The 13,453-nt window shown below is 40.4% G+C and overlaps 1 protein-coding gene across 5 annotated transcripts in view; it reads right to left on the reverse strand.

Annotated features, from left to right (window-relative positions):
- LOC110509409 (F-box only protein 41) overlaps nucleotides 1–13,453 on the reverse strand; it is a 56,050-nt gene that overhangs the window by 20,067 nt on the left and 22,530 nt on the right. For all 5 annotated transcript variants that reach the window (XR_005038737.1, XM_036958438.1, XM_036958437.1 and 2 more), the window contains 3 exons: nucleotides 12,757–12,974; nucleotides 10,550–10,665; nucleotides 10,147–10,299 (listed from right to left, as the gene is read on the reverse strand). Coding sequence is in view for 4 of the 5 variants with exons in the window: in XM_036958438.1 (XP_036814333.1) it covers nucleotides 10,147–10,299; nucleotides 10,550–10,665; nucleotides 12,757–12,974 (487 nt within the window). In the remaining variant the exon portion in view is untranslated. The remainder of the gene's footprint in view (nucleotides 1–10,146; nucleotides 10,300–10,549; nucleotides 10,666–12,756; nucleotides 12,975–13,453) is intronic.

A 13,453-nucleotide genomic window follows, 5' to 3' on the forward strand; every position in this document is an offset into this window, starting at 1 on the left:
GTATGTGAGGTGTTGTAGTTTACCTGTATGTGAGGTGTTGTAGGTTACCTGTATGTGAGGTGTTGTAGTTTACCTGTATGTGAGGTGTTGTAGGTTACCTGTATGTGAGGTGTTGTAGGTTACCTGTATGTGAGGTGTTGTAGGTTACCTGTATGTGAGGTGTTGTATGTGAGGTGTTGTAGTTTACCTGTATGTGAGGTGTTGTAGGTTACCTGTATGTGAGGTGTTGTATGTGAGGTGTTGTAGTTTACCTGTATGTGAGGTGTTGTAGGTTACCTGTATGTGAGGTGTTGTATGTGAGGTGTTGTAGTTTACCTGTATGTGAGGTGTTGTAGTTTACCTGTATGTGAGGTGTTGTAGGTTACCTGTATGTGAGGTGTTGTAGTTTACCTGTATGTGAGGTGTTGTAGTTTACCTGTATGTGAGGTGTTGTAGGTTACCTGTATGTGAGGTGTTGTAGTTTACCTGTATGTGAGGTGTTGTAGGTTACCTGTATGTGAGGTGTTGTAGGTTACCTGTATGTGAGGTGTTGTAGGTTACCTGTATGTGAGGTGTTGTATGTGAGGTGTTGTAGTTTACCTGTATGTGAGGTGTTGTAGGTTACCTGTATGTGAGGTGTTGTAGTTTACCTCTATGTGAGGTGTTGTAGTTTACCTGTATGTGAGGTGTTGTAGTTTACCTGTATGTGAGGTGTTGTAGGTTACCTGTATGTGAGGTGTTGTAGTTTACCTGTATGTGAGGTGTTGTAGTTTACCTGTATGTGAGGTGTTGTAGGTTACCTGTATGTGAGGTGTTGTAGTTTACCTGTATGTGAGGTGTTGTATGTGAGGTGTTGTAGATTACCTGTATGTGAGGTGTTGTAGTTTACCTGTATGTGAGGTGTTGTAGTTTACCTGTATGTGAGGTGTTGTAGTTTACCTGTATGTGAGGTGTTGTAGGTTAGCTGTATGTGAGGTGTTGTAGGTTACCTGTATGTGAGGTGTTGTAGTTTACCTGTATGTGAGGTGTTGTAGTTTACCTGTATGTGAGGTGTTGTAGGTTACCTGTATGTGAGGTGTTATATGTGAGGTGTTGTAGTTTACCTGTATGTGAGGTGTTGTAGTTTACCTGTATGTGAGGTGTTGTAGGTTACCTGTATGTGAGGTGTTGTAGTTTACCTGTATGTGAGGTGTTGTAGGTTACCTGTATGTGAGGTGTTGTAGGTTACCTGTATGTGAGGTGTTGTAGGTTACCTGTATGTGAGGTGTTGTATGTGAGGTGTTGTAGTTTACCTGTATGTGAGGTGTTGTAGGTTACCTGTATGTGAGGTGTTGTATGTGAGGTGTTGTAGTTTACCTGTATGTGAGGTGTTGTAGGTTACCTGTATGTGAGGTGTTGTATGTGAGGTGTTGTAGTTTACCTGTATGTGAGGTGTTGTAGTTTACCTGTATGTGAGGTGTTGTAGGTTACCTGTATGTGAGGTGTTGTAGTTTACCTGTATGTGAGGTGTTGTAGTTTACCTGTATGTGAGGTGTTGTAATTTACCGGTATGTGAGTGTTGTAGTTTACCTGTATGTGAGGTGTTGTAGTTTACCTGTATTGTAGTTTACCTGTATGTGAGGTGTTGTAGTTTACCTGTATGTGAGGTGTTATAGTTTACCTCTATGTGAGGTGTTGTATGTGAGGTGTTGTAGTTTACCAGTATGTGAGGTGTTGTAGTTTACCTGTATGTGAGGTATTGTATGTTACCTGTATGTGAGGTGTTGTAGGTTACCATGTATGTGAGGTGTTGTAGTTTACCTGTATGTGAGGTGTTGTATGTTACCTGTATGTGAGGTGTTGTAGTTTACCTGTATGTGAGGTGTTGTAGTTTACCTGTATGTGAGGTGTTGTAGTTTACCTGTATGTGAGGTGTTGTTGTTTACCTGTATGTGAGGTGTTATAGTTTACCTGTATGTGAGGTGTTGTATGTGAGGTGTTGTAGTTTACCTGTATGTGAGGTGTTGTAGTTTACCTGTATGTGAGGTGTTGTAGTTTACCTGTATGTGAGGTGTTGTAGTTTACCTGTATGTGAGGTGTTGTAGTTTACCTGTATGTGAGGTGTTGTAGTTTACCTGTATGTGAGGTGTTGTAGTTTACCTGTATGTAAGGTGTTGTATGTGAGGTGTTGTAGTTTACCTGTATGTGAGGTGTTGTAGTTTACCTGTATGTGAGGTGTTGTAGTTTACCTGTATGTGAGATGTTGTAGATTACCTGTATGTGAGGTATTGTAGGTTACCTGTATGTGAGGTGTTGTAGGTTACCTGTATGTGAGGTGTTGTAGGTTACCTGTATGTGAGGTGTTGTAGTTTACCTGTATGTGAGGTGTTGTAGGTTACCTGTATGTGAGGTGTTGTAGTTTACCTGTATGTGAGGTGTTGTAGGTTACCTGTATGTGAGGTGTTGTAGGTTACCTGTATGTGAGGTGTTGTAGGTTACCTGTATGTGAGGTGTTGTATGTGAGGTGTTGTAGTTTACCTGTATGTGAGGTGTTGTAGGTTACCTGTATGTGAGGTGTTGTAGTTTACCTCTATGTGAGGTGTTGTAGTTTACCTGTATGTGAGGTGTTGTAGTTTACCTGTATGTGAGGTGTTGTAGGTTACCTGTATGTGAGGTGTTGTAGTTTACCTGTATGTGAGGTGTTGTAGTTTACCTGTATGTGAGGTGTTGTAGGTTACCTGTATGTGAGGTGTTGTAGTTTACCTGTATGTGAGGTGTTGTATGTGAGGTGTTGTAGATTACCTGTATGTGAGGTGTTGTAGTTTACCTGTATGTGAGGTGTTGTTGTTTACCTGTATGTGAGGTGTTGTAGTTTACCTGTATGTGAGGTGTTGTAGGTTAGCTGTATGTGAGGTGTTGTAGGTTACCTGTATGTGAGGTGTTGTAGTTTACCTGTATGTGAGGTGTTGTAGTTTACCTGTATGTGAGGTGTTGTAGGTTACCTGTATGTGAGGTGTTATATGTGAGGTGTTGTAGTTTACCTGTATGTGAGGTGTTGTAGTTTACCTGTATGTGAGGTGTTGTAGGTTACCTGTATGTGAGGTGTTGTAGTTTACCTGTATGTGAGGTGTTGTAGGTTACCTGTATGTGAGGTGTTGTAGGTTACCTGTATGTGAGGTGTTGTAGGTTACCTGTATGTGAGGTGTTGTATGTGAGGTGTTGTAGTTTACCTGTATGTGAGGTGTTGTAGGTTACCTGTATGTGAGGTGTTGTATGTGAGGTGTTGTAGTTTACCTGTATGTGAGGTGTTGTAGGTTACCTGTATGTGAGGTGTTGTATGTGAGGTGTTGTAGTTTACCTGTATGTGAGGTGTTGTAGTTTACCTGTATGTGAGGTGTTGTAGGTTACCTGTATGTGAGGTGTTGTAGTTTACCTGTATGTGAGGTGTTGTAGTTTACCTGTATGTGAGGTGTTGTAATTTACCGGTATGTGAGTGTTGTAGTTTACCTGTATGTGAGGTGTTGTAGTTTACCTGTATTGTAGTTTACCTGTATGTGAGGTGTTGTAGTTTACCTGTATGTGAGGTGTTATAGTTTACCTCTATGTGAGGTGTTGTATGTGAGGTGTTGTAGTTTACCAGTATGTGAGGTGTTGTAGTTTACCTGTATGTGAGGTATTGTATGTTACCTGTATGTGAGGTGTTGTAGGTTACCATGTATGTGAGGTGTTGTAGTTTACCTGTATGTGAGGTGTTGTATGTTACCTGTATGTGAGGTGTTGTAGTTTACCTGTATGTGAGGTGTTGTAGTTTACCTGTATGTGAGGTGTTGTAGTTTACCTGTATGTGAGGTGTTGTTGTTTACCTGTATGTGAGGTGTTATAGTTTACCTGTATGTGAGGTGTTGTATGTGAGGTGTTGTAGTTTACCTGTATGTGAGGTGTTGTAGTTTACCTGTATGTGAGGTGTTGTAGTTTACCTGTATGTGAGGTGTTGTAGTTTACCTGTATGTGAGGTGTTGTAGTTTACCTGTATGTGAGGTGTTGTAGTTTACCTGTATGTGAGGTGTTGTAGTTTACCTGTATGTAAGGTGTTGTATGTGAGGTGTTGTAGTTTACCTGTATGTGAGGTGTTGTAGTTTACCTGTATGTGAGGTGTTGTAGTTTACCTGTATGTGAGATGTTGTAGATTACCTGTATGTGAGGTATTGTAGGTTACCTGTATGTGAGGTGTTGTAGGTTACCTGTATGTGAGGTGTTGTAGGTTACCTGTATGTGAGGTGTTGTAGTTTACCTGTATGTGAGGTGTTGTAGTTTACCTGTATGTGAGGTGTTGTAGTTTACCTGTATGTGAGGTGTTGTAGTTTACCTGTATGTGAGGTGTTGTAGTTTACCTGTATGTGAGGTGTTGTAGTTTACCTGTATGTGAGGTGTTGTAGTTTACCTGTATGTGAGGTGTTATAGTTTACCTGTATGTAAGGTGTTGTATGTGAGGTATTGTAGGTTAGCTGTATGTGAGGTGTTGTAGGTTTCCTTGTATGTGAGGTGTTGTAGTTTACCTGTATGTGAGGTGTTGTAGTTTACCTGTATGTGAGGTGTTGTAGTTTACCTGTATGTGAGGTGTTGTAGTTTACCTGTATGTGAGGTGTTGTAGTTTACCTGTATGTGAGGTGTTGTAGTTTACCTGTATGTGAGGTGTTGTATGTGAAGTGTTGTAGTTTACGTGTATGTGAGGTGTTGTAGGTCACCTGTATGTGAGGTGTTGTAGTTTACCTTAATGTGAGGTGTTGTAGTTTACCTGTATGTGAGGTGTTGTAGGTTACCTGTATGTGGGGTGCTGTAGTTTACCTGTATGTGAGGTGTTGTATGTGAGGTGTTGTAGTTTACGTGTATGTGAGGTGTTGTAGGTTACCTGTATGTGAGGTGTTGTAGTTTACCTGTATGTGAGGTGTTGTATGTGAGGTGTTGTAGTTTACCTGTATGTGAGGTGTTGTAGGTTACCTGTATGTGAGGTGTTGTAGTTTACCTGTATGTGAGGTGTTGTAGGTTACCTGTATGTGAGGTGTTGTAGTTTACCTGTATTGTAGTTTACCTGTATGTGAGGTGTTGTAGGTTACCTGTATGTGAGGTGTTGTAGTTTACCTGTATGTGAGGTGTTGTAGTTTACCTGTATGTGAGGTGTTGTAGGTTACCTGTATGTGAGGTGTTGTAGGTTACCTGTATGTAAGGTGTTGTAGGTTACCTGTATGTGAGGTGTTGTAGGTTACCTGTATGTGAGGTGTTGTAGTTTACCTGTATGTGAGGTGTTGTAGTTTACCTGTATGTGAGGTGTTGTAGTTTACCTGTATGTGAGGTGTTGTATGTGAGGTGTTGTAGTTTACGTGTATGTGAGGTGTTGTAGGTTACCTGTATGTGAGGTGTTGTAGTTTACGTGTATGTGAGGTGTTGTAGTTTACCTGTATGTGAGGTGTTGTAGTTTACCTGTATGTGAGGTGTTGTAGTTTACCTGTATGTGAGGTGTTGTAGTTTACCTGTATGTGAGGTGTTGTAGGTTACCTGTATGTGAGGTGTTGTAGTTTACCTGTATGTGAGGTGTTGTAGGTTACCTGTATGTGAGGTGTTGTAGTTTACCTGTATGTGAGGTGTTGTAGTTTACCTGTATGTGAGGTGTTGTAGTTTACCTGTATGTGAGGTGTTGTATGTGAGGTGTTGTAGTTTACGTGTATGTGAGGTGTTGTAGGTTACCTGTATGTGAGGTGTTGTAGTTTACCTGTATGTGAGGTGTTGTATGTGAGGTGTTGTAGTTTACCTGTATGTGAGGTGTTGTAGGTTACCTATATGTGAGGTGTTGTAGGTTACCTGTATGTGAGGTGTTGTAGGTTACCTGTATGTGAGGTGTTGTAGTTTACCTGTATGTGAGGTGTTGTATGTGAGGTGTTGTATTTTACGTGTATGTGAGGTGTTGTAGGTTACCTGTATGTGAGGTGTTGTAGTTTACCTGTATGTGAGGTGTTGTATGTGAGTTGTTGTAGTTTACCTGTATGTGTGGTGTTGTAGTTTACCTGTATGTGAGGTGTTGTAGTTTACCTGTATGTGTGGTGTTGTAGTTTACCTGTATGTGTGGTGTTGTAGTTTACCTGTATGTGTGGTGTTGTAGTTTACCTGTATTTGAGGTGTTGTAGATTACGTGTATGTGAGGTGTTGTAGTTTACCTGTATGTGAGGTGTTGTAGTTTACCTGTATGTGAGGTGTTGTAGGTTACCTGTATGTAAAGTGTTGTATGTGAGGTGTTGTAGTTTACCTGTATGTGAGGTGTTGTAGGTTACCTGTATGTGAGGTGTTGTAGTTTACCTGTATTTGAGGTGTTGTCGTTTACGTGTATGTGAGGTGTTGTTGGTTACCTGTATGTGAGGTGTTGTAGTTTACCTGTATGTGAGGTGTTGTAGTTTACCTGTATGTGAGGTGTTGTAGGTTACCTGTATGTGAGGTGTTGTAGGTTACCTGTATGTGAGGTGTTGTAGGTTACCTGTATGTGAGGTGTTGTAGTTTACCTGTATGTGAGGTGTTGTATTTGAGGTGTTGTAGTTTACGTGTATGTGAGGTGTTGTAGGTTACCTGTATGTGAGGTGTTGTAGTTTACCTGTATGTGAGGTGTTGTAGGTTACCTGTATGTGAGGTGTTGTAGGTTACCTGTATGTGAGGTGTTGTAGGTTACCTGTATGTGAGGTGTTGTAGGTTACCTGTATGTGAGGTGTTGTAGTTTACCTGTATGTGAGGTGTTGCAGGTTACCTGTATGTGAGGTGTTGTATGTGAGGTGTTGTAGTTTACCTGTATGTGAGGTGTTGTAGTTTACCTGTATGTGAGGTGTTGTAGGTTACCTGTATGTGAGGTGTTGTATTTGAGGTGTTGTAGTTTACGTGTATGTGAGGTGTTGTAGGTTACCTGTATGTGAGGTGTTGTAGTTTACCTGTATGTGAGGTGTTGTAGTTTACCTGTATGTGAGGTGTTGTAGGTTACCTGTATGTGAGGTGTTGTATTTGAGGTGTTGTAGTTTACGTGTATGTGAGGTGTTGTAGGTTACCTGTATGTGAGGTGTTGTAGTTTACCTGTATGTGAGGTGTTGTAGTTTACCTGTATGTGAGATGTTGTAGGTTACCTGTATGTGAGGTGTTGTAGGTTACCTGTATTTGAGGTATTGTAGTTTACCTGTATGTGAGGTGTTGTAGGTTACCTGTATGTGAGGTATTGTAGTTTACCTGTATGTGAGGTGTTATAGTTTACGTGTATGTGAGGTGTTGTAGGTTACCTGTATGTGAGGTTTTGTAGGTTACCTGTATGTGAGGTGTTGTAGTTTACCTGTATGTGAGGTGTTGTAGTTTACCTGTATGTGAGGTGTTGTAGGTTACCTGTATGTGAGGTGTTGTATGTTACCTGTATGTGAGGTGTTGTAGTTTACCTGTATGTGAGGTGATGTAGTTTACCTGTATGTGAGGTGTTGTAGTTTACCTGTATGTGAGGTGTTGTAGGTTACCTGTATGTGAGGTGTTGTAGGTTACCTGTATTGTAGTTTACCTGTATGTGAGGTGTTGTATGTGAGGTGTTGTAGTTTACGTGTATGTGAGGTGTTGTAGGTTACCTGTATGTGAGGTGTTGTAGTTTACCTGTATGTGAGGTGTTGTATGTGAGGTGTTGTAGTTTACCTGTATGTGAGGTGTTGTAGGTTACCTATATGTGAGGTGTTGTAGGTTACCTGTATGTGAGGTGTTGTAGGTTACCTGTATGTGAGGTGTTGTAGTTTACCTGTATGTGAGGTGTTGTATGTGAGGTGTTGTATTTTACGTGTATGTGAGGTGTTGTAGGTTACCTGTATGTGAGGTGTTGTAGTTTACCTGTATGTGAGGTGTTGTATGTGAGTTGTTGTAGTTTACCTGTATGTGTGGTGTTGTAGTTTACCTGTATGTGAGGTGTTGTAGTTTACCTGTATGTGTGGTGTTGTAGTTTACCTGTATGTGTGGTGTTGTAGTTTACCTGTATGTGTGGTGTTGTAGTTTACCTGTATTTGAGGTGTTGTAGATTACGTGTATGTGAGGTGTTGTAGTTTACCTGTATGTGAGGTGTTGTAGTTTACCTGTATGTGAGGTGTTGTAGGTTACCTGTATGTAAAGTGTTGTATGTGAGGTGTTGTAGTTTACCTGTATGTGAGGTGTTGTAGGTTACCTGTATGTGAGGTGTTGTAGTTTACCTGTATTTGAGGTGTTGTCGTTTACGTGTATGTGAGGTGTTGTTGGTTACCTGTATGTGAGGTGTTGTAGTTTACCTGTATGTGAGGTGTTGTAGTTTACCTGTATGTGAGGTGTTGTAGGTTACCTGTATGTGAGGTGTTGTAGGTTACCTGTATGTGAGGTGTTGTAGGTTACCTGTATGTGAGGTGTTGTAGTTTACCTGTATGTGAGGTGTTGTATTTGAGGTGTTGTAGTTTACGTGTATGTGAGGTGTTGTAGGTTACCTGTATGTGAGGTGTTGTAGTTTACCTGTATGTGAGGTGTTGTAGGTTACCTGTATGTGAGGTGTTGTAGGTTACCTGTATGTGAGGTGTTGTAGGTTACCTGTATGTGAGGTGTTGTAGGTTACCTGTATGTGAGGTGTTGTAGTTTACCTGTATGTGAGGTGTTGCAGGTTACCTGTATGTGAGGTGTTGTATGTGAGGTGTTGTAGTTTAACTGTATGTGAGGTGTTGTAGTTTACCTGTATGTGAGGTGTTGTAGGTTACCTGTATGTGAGGTGTTGTATTTGAGGTGTTGTAGTTTACGTGTATGTGAGGTGTTGTAGGTTACCTGTATGTGAGGTGTTGTAGTTTACCTGTATGTGAGGTGTTGTAGTTTACCTGTATGTGAGGTGTTGTAGGTTACCTGTATGTGAGGTGTTGTATTTGAGGTGTTGTAGTTTACGTGTATGTGAGGTGTTGTAGGTTACCTGTATGTGAGGTGTTGTAGTTTACCTGTATGTGAGGTGTTGTAGTTTACCTGTATGTGAGATGTTGTAGGTTACCTGTATGTGAGGTGTTGTAGGTTACCTGTATTTGAGGTATTGTAGTTTACCTGTATGTGAGGTGTTGTAGGTTACCTGTATGTGAGGTATTGTAGTTTACCTGTATGTGAGGTGTTATAGTTTACGTGTATGTGAGGTGTTGTAGGTTACCTGTATGTGAGGTTTTGTAGGTTACCTGTATGTGAGGTGTTGTAGTTTACCTGTATGTGAGGTGTTGTAGTTTACCTGTATGTGAGGTGTTGTAGGTTACCTGTATGTGAGGTGTTGTATGTTACCTGTATGTGAGGTGTTGTAGTTTACCTGTATGTGAGGTGATGTAGTTTACCTGTATGTGAGGTGTTGTAGTTTACCTGTATGTGAGGTGTTGTAGGTTACCTGTATGTGAGGTGTTGTAGGTTACCTGTATGTGAGGTGTTGTAGTTTACCTGTATGTGAGGTGTTGTAGTTTACCTGTATGTGAGGTGTTGTAGGTTACCTGTATGTGAGGTGTTGTAGGTTACCTGTATGTGAGGTGTTGTATGTGAGGTGTTGTAGTTTACCTGTATGTGAGGTGTTGTAGGTTACATGTATGTGAGGTGTTGTATGTGAGGTGTTGTAGTTTACCTGTATGTGAGGTGTTGTAGTTTACCTGTATGTGAGGTGTTGTAGGTTACCTGTATGTGAGGTGTTGTAGGTTACCTGTATGTGAGGTGTTGTAGGTTACCTGTATGTGAGGTGTTGTAGTTTACCTGTATGTGAGGTGTTGTAGTTTACCTGTATGTGAGGTGTTGTAGTTTACCTGTATGTGAGGTGTTGTAGGTTACCTGTATGTGAGGTGTTGTAGGTTACCTGTATGTGAGGTGTTGTAGTTTACCTGTATGTGAGGTGTTGTAGTTTACCTGTATGTGAGGTGTTGTAGTTTACCTGTATGTGAGGTGTTGTATGTGAGGTGTTGTAGTTTACCTGTATGTGAGGTGTTGTAGGTTACCTGTATGTGAGGTGTTGTAGGTTACCTGTATGTGAGGTGTTGTAGTTTACCTGTATGTGAGGTGTTGTAGTTTACCTGTATGTGAGGTGTTGTAGGTTACCTGTATGTGAGGTATTGTAGTTTACCTGTATGTGAGGTGTTGTAGGTTACCTGTATGTGAGGTGTTGTAGTTTACCTGTATGTGAGGTGTTGTAGGTTCCTACAGTAGCAGCTGGCCAGCCACAGGGAGCGGTCAGTCAGGATGTGAGGACAGTGAGACACTCTGAGAACCATTAGACTGCCTCCCGCTGACCTCAGCAACGCCTCCACACCTCCCTCCAGACAGCCCCTGGAGAGACAGTCACACAGACTCCTCCTCCTTACTGTGTAGAGGCCTTTTAATGCAGGTTTACTGTGTAGAGGCCTCCTAATGCAGGTTTACTGTGTGGTCCAGTAGTATATGTTTACTGTGTAGTCCAGTAGTGTATGTTTACTGTGTGGTCCAGTACTGTGTTGTCCAGTAGTGTATGTTTACTGTGTGGTCCAGTACTGTGTGGTCCAGTAGTGTATGTTTACTGTCCTTGTTCAATATTAATTACCGTGTGGTCTTGTCGTAGTCTTCTCTGCGTTCATCTCGATGCCGCAGTCGTGGTCTGAGGTTCTGGAGCACCAGGGAATGAGTCTGAGTACACCACTGGGACATGGTCACTAGGAACTGAAACACAACCACAACACAACCATGGAGAAACCATAACACAACCACAACACAACCACAACACAACTCTAACATAACCACAACACAACCACAACACAACCATGGAGAAACCCTAACACAACCACAACACACCCCTGGCTCAACCCTAACACAACCACAACACAACCCTGGCTCAACCCTAACACAGCCACAACACAACCATAACACAGCCATGGATTAACCATAACACAACCATAACACAACCATAGCACAACCACAACACAACCATAACAGGTAGTGTTTCTGAGTACACAACTGAAACATGGTCACTAAGAACTGAAACATAACCATAACACAACCATGGAGAAACCATAACACAACCACAACACAACCACAACACAACCCTAACATAACCATAACACAACCACAACATAACCATAACACAACCACAACAGGTATTGTGTCTGAGTATACCGCTGTGACAATGTCACCAGGAACTGAAACACAACCATGGATCAAAAACACAACCATAAAATAACATAACATTACCATACATTAACCACAACCATTTAATAACATTACCATACATTAACCACAACCATTAAATAACATTACCATACATTAACCACAACCATAAAATAACATTACCATACATTAACCACAACCATTTAATAACATTACCATACATTAACCACAACCATTAAATAACATTACCATACATTAACCACAACCATTTAATAACATTACCATACATTAACCACAACCATTAAATAACATTACCATACATTAACCACAACCATTTAATAACATTACCATACATTAACCACAACCATAAAATAACATTACCATACATTAACCACAACCATAAAATAACATAACATTACCATACATTAACCACAACCATTAAATAACATTACCATACATTAACCACAACCATTAAATAACATTACCATACATTAACCACAACCATAAAATAACATTACCATACATTAACCACAACCATTTAATAACATTACCATACATTAACCACAACCATTAAATAACATTACCATACATTAACCACAACCATTTAACAACATTACCATACATTAACCACAACCATAAAATAACATTACCATACATTAACCACAACCATTAAATAACATTACCATACATTAACCACAACCATTTAATAACATTACCATACATTAACCACAACCATAAAATAACATTACCATACATTAACCACAACCATAAAATAACATAACATTACCATACATTAACCACAACCATAAAATAACATTACCATACATTAACCACAACCATAACATAACATTACCATACATTAACCACAACCATAAAATAACATTACCATACATTAACCACAACCATAACATAACATTACCATACATTAACCACAACCATTTAATAACATTACCATACATTAACCACAACCATAAAATAACATTACAATACAATACATTAACCACAACAACACAGTGAGACCAGGAGTGAAACACAACCATTAAATAACATAACATTACCATACATTAACCACAACCATAAAATAACATTACCATACATTAACCACAACCATAACATAACATTACCATACATTAACCACAACCATAAAATAACATTACCATACATTAACCACAACCATAACATAACATTACCATACATTAACCACAACCATTAAATAACATTACCATACATTAACCACAACCATTTAATAACATTACCATACATTAACCACAACCATAAAATAACATTACCATACATTAACCACAACCATAACATAACATTACCATACATTAACCACAACCATTTAATAACATTACCATACATTAACCACAACCATTAAATAACATTACCATACATTAACCACAACCATTAAATAACATTACCATACATTAACCACAACCATTAAATAACATTACAATACATTAACTACAACCATGAAATAACATAACATTACCATACATTAACCACAACCACACAGTGAGACCAGGAGTGAAACACAACCATCTACTAAAACAGAACTGAAATAGACCACAACATGACCGCAACTTCACTGCGATTATATCAATGACATCAATAATGATGATGATGATGATGATGAAGGCGCGTTACCTTAGCGGAGACTCTGGCGTTCTCCAGTCGCACCCGTGTCCAGACGGCTGGGTGTCGTGCCACAAACCTCCAATCGGAGCACACCTCGGCGGCGAGCAGCAACGTCCGCACATCCAAATAAGGAAACACACAGAATAACCCCGCCCTCAGTCTCAGAGTCCCCGCCCCCAATGCTATGTAACCACGGTGACACGGGCTGGATCGTATGGACGACACACCTGGAGAGAAACGTCAGGTAGAGTTACAGTACACACATAGACATAGACAAGGCTGGATTTGTCTAGACAGAGTTATGTGGAGACTGGAGTTGTCTAGACAGAGTTATGTGGAGACTGGAGTTGTCTAGACAGAGTTATGTGGAGACTGGAGTTGTCTAGACAGAGTTATGTGGAGACTGGAGTTGTCTAGACATAGTTATGTGGAGACTGGAGTTGTCTAGACAGAGTTATGTGGAGACTGGAGTTGTCTAGACAGAGTTATGTGGAGACTGGAGTTGTCCAGACAGAGTTATGTGGACACTGGAGTTGTCTAGACAGTTATGTGAAGACTGGATTTGTCTAGACAGAGTTATGTGGAGACTGGAGTTGTCTAGACAGAGTTATGTGGAGACTGGAGTTGTCTAGACAGAGTTATGTGGAGACTGGAGTTGTCTTGACAGAGTTATGTGGAGACTGGAGTTGTCTAGACAGAGTTATGT

This window comes from Oncorhynchus mykiss, chromosome 21 (genome assembly GCF_013265735.2).
Source record: "Oncorhynchus mykiss isolate Arlee chromosome 21, USDA_OmykA_1.1, whole genome shotgun sequence".
Lineage (NCBI taxonomy): Eukaryota > Metazoa > Chordata > Actinopteri > Salmoniformes > Salmonidae > Oncorhynchus > Oncorhynchus mykiss.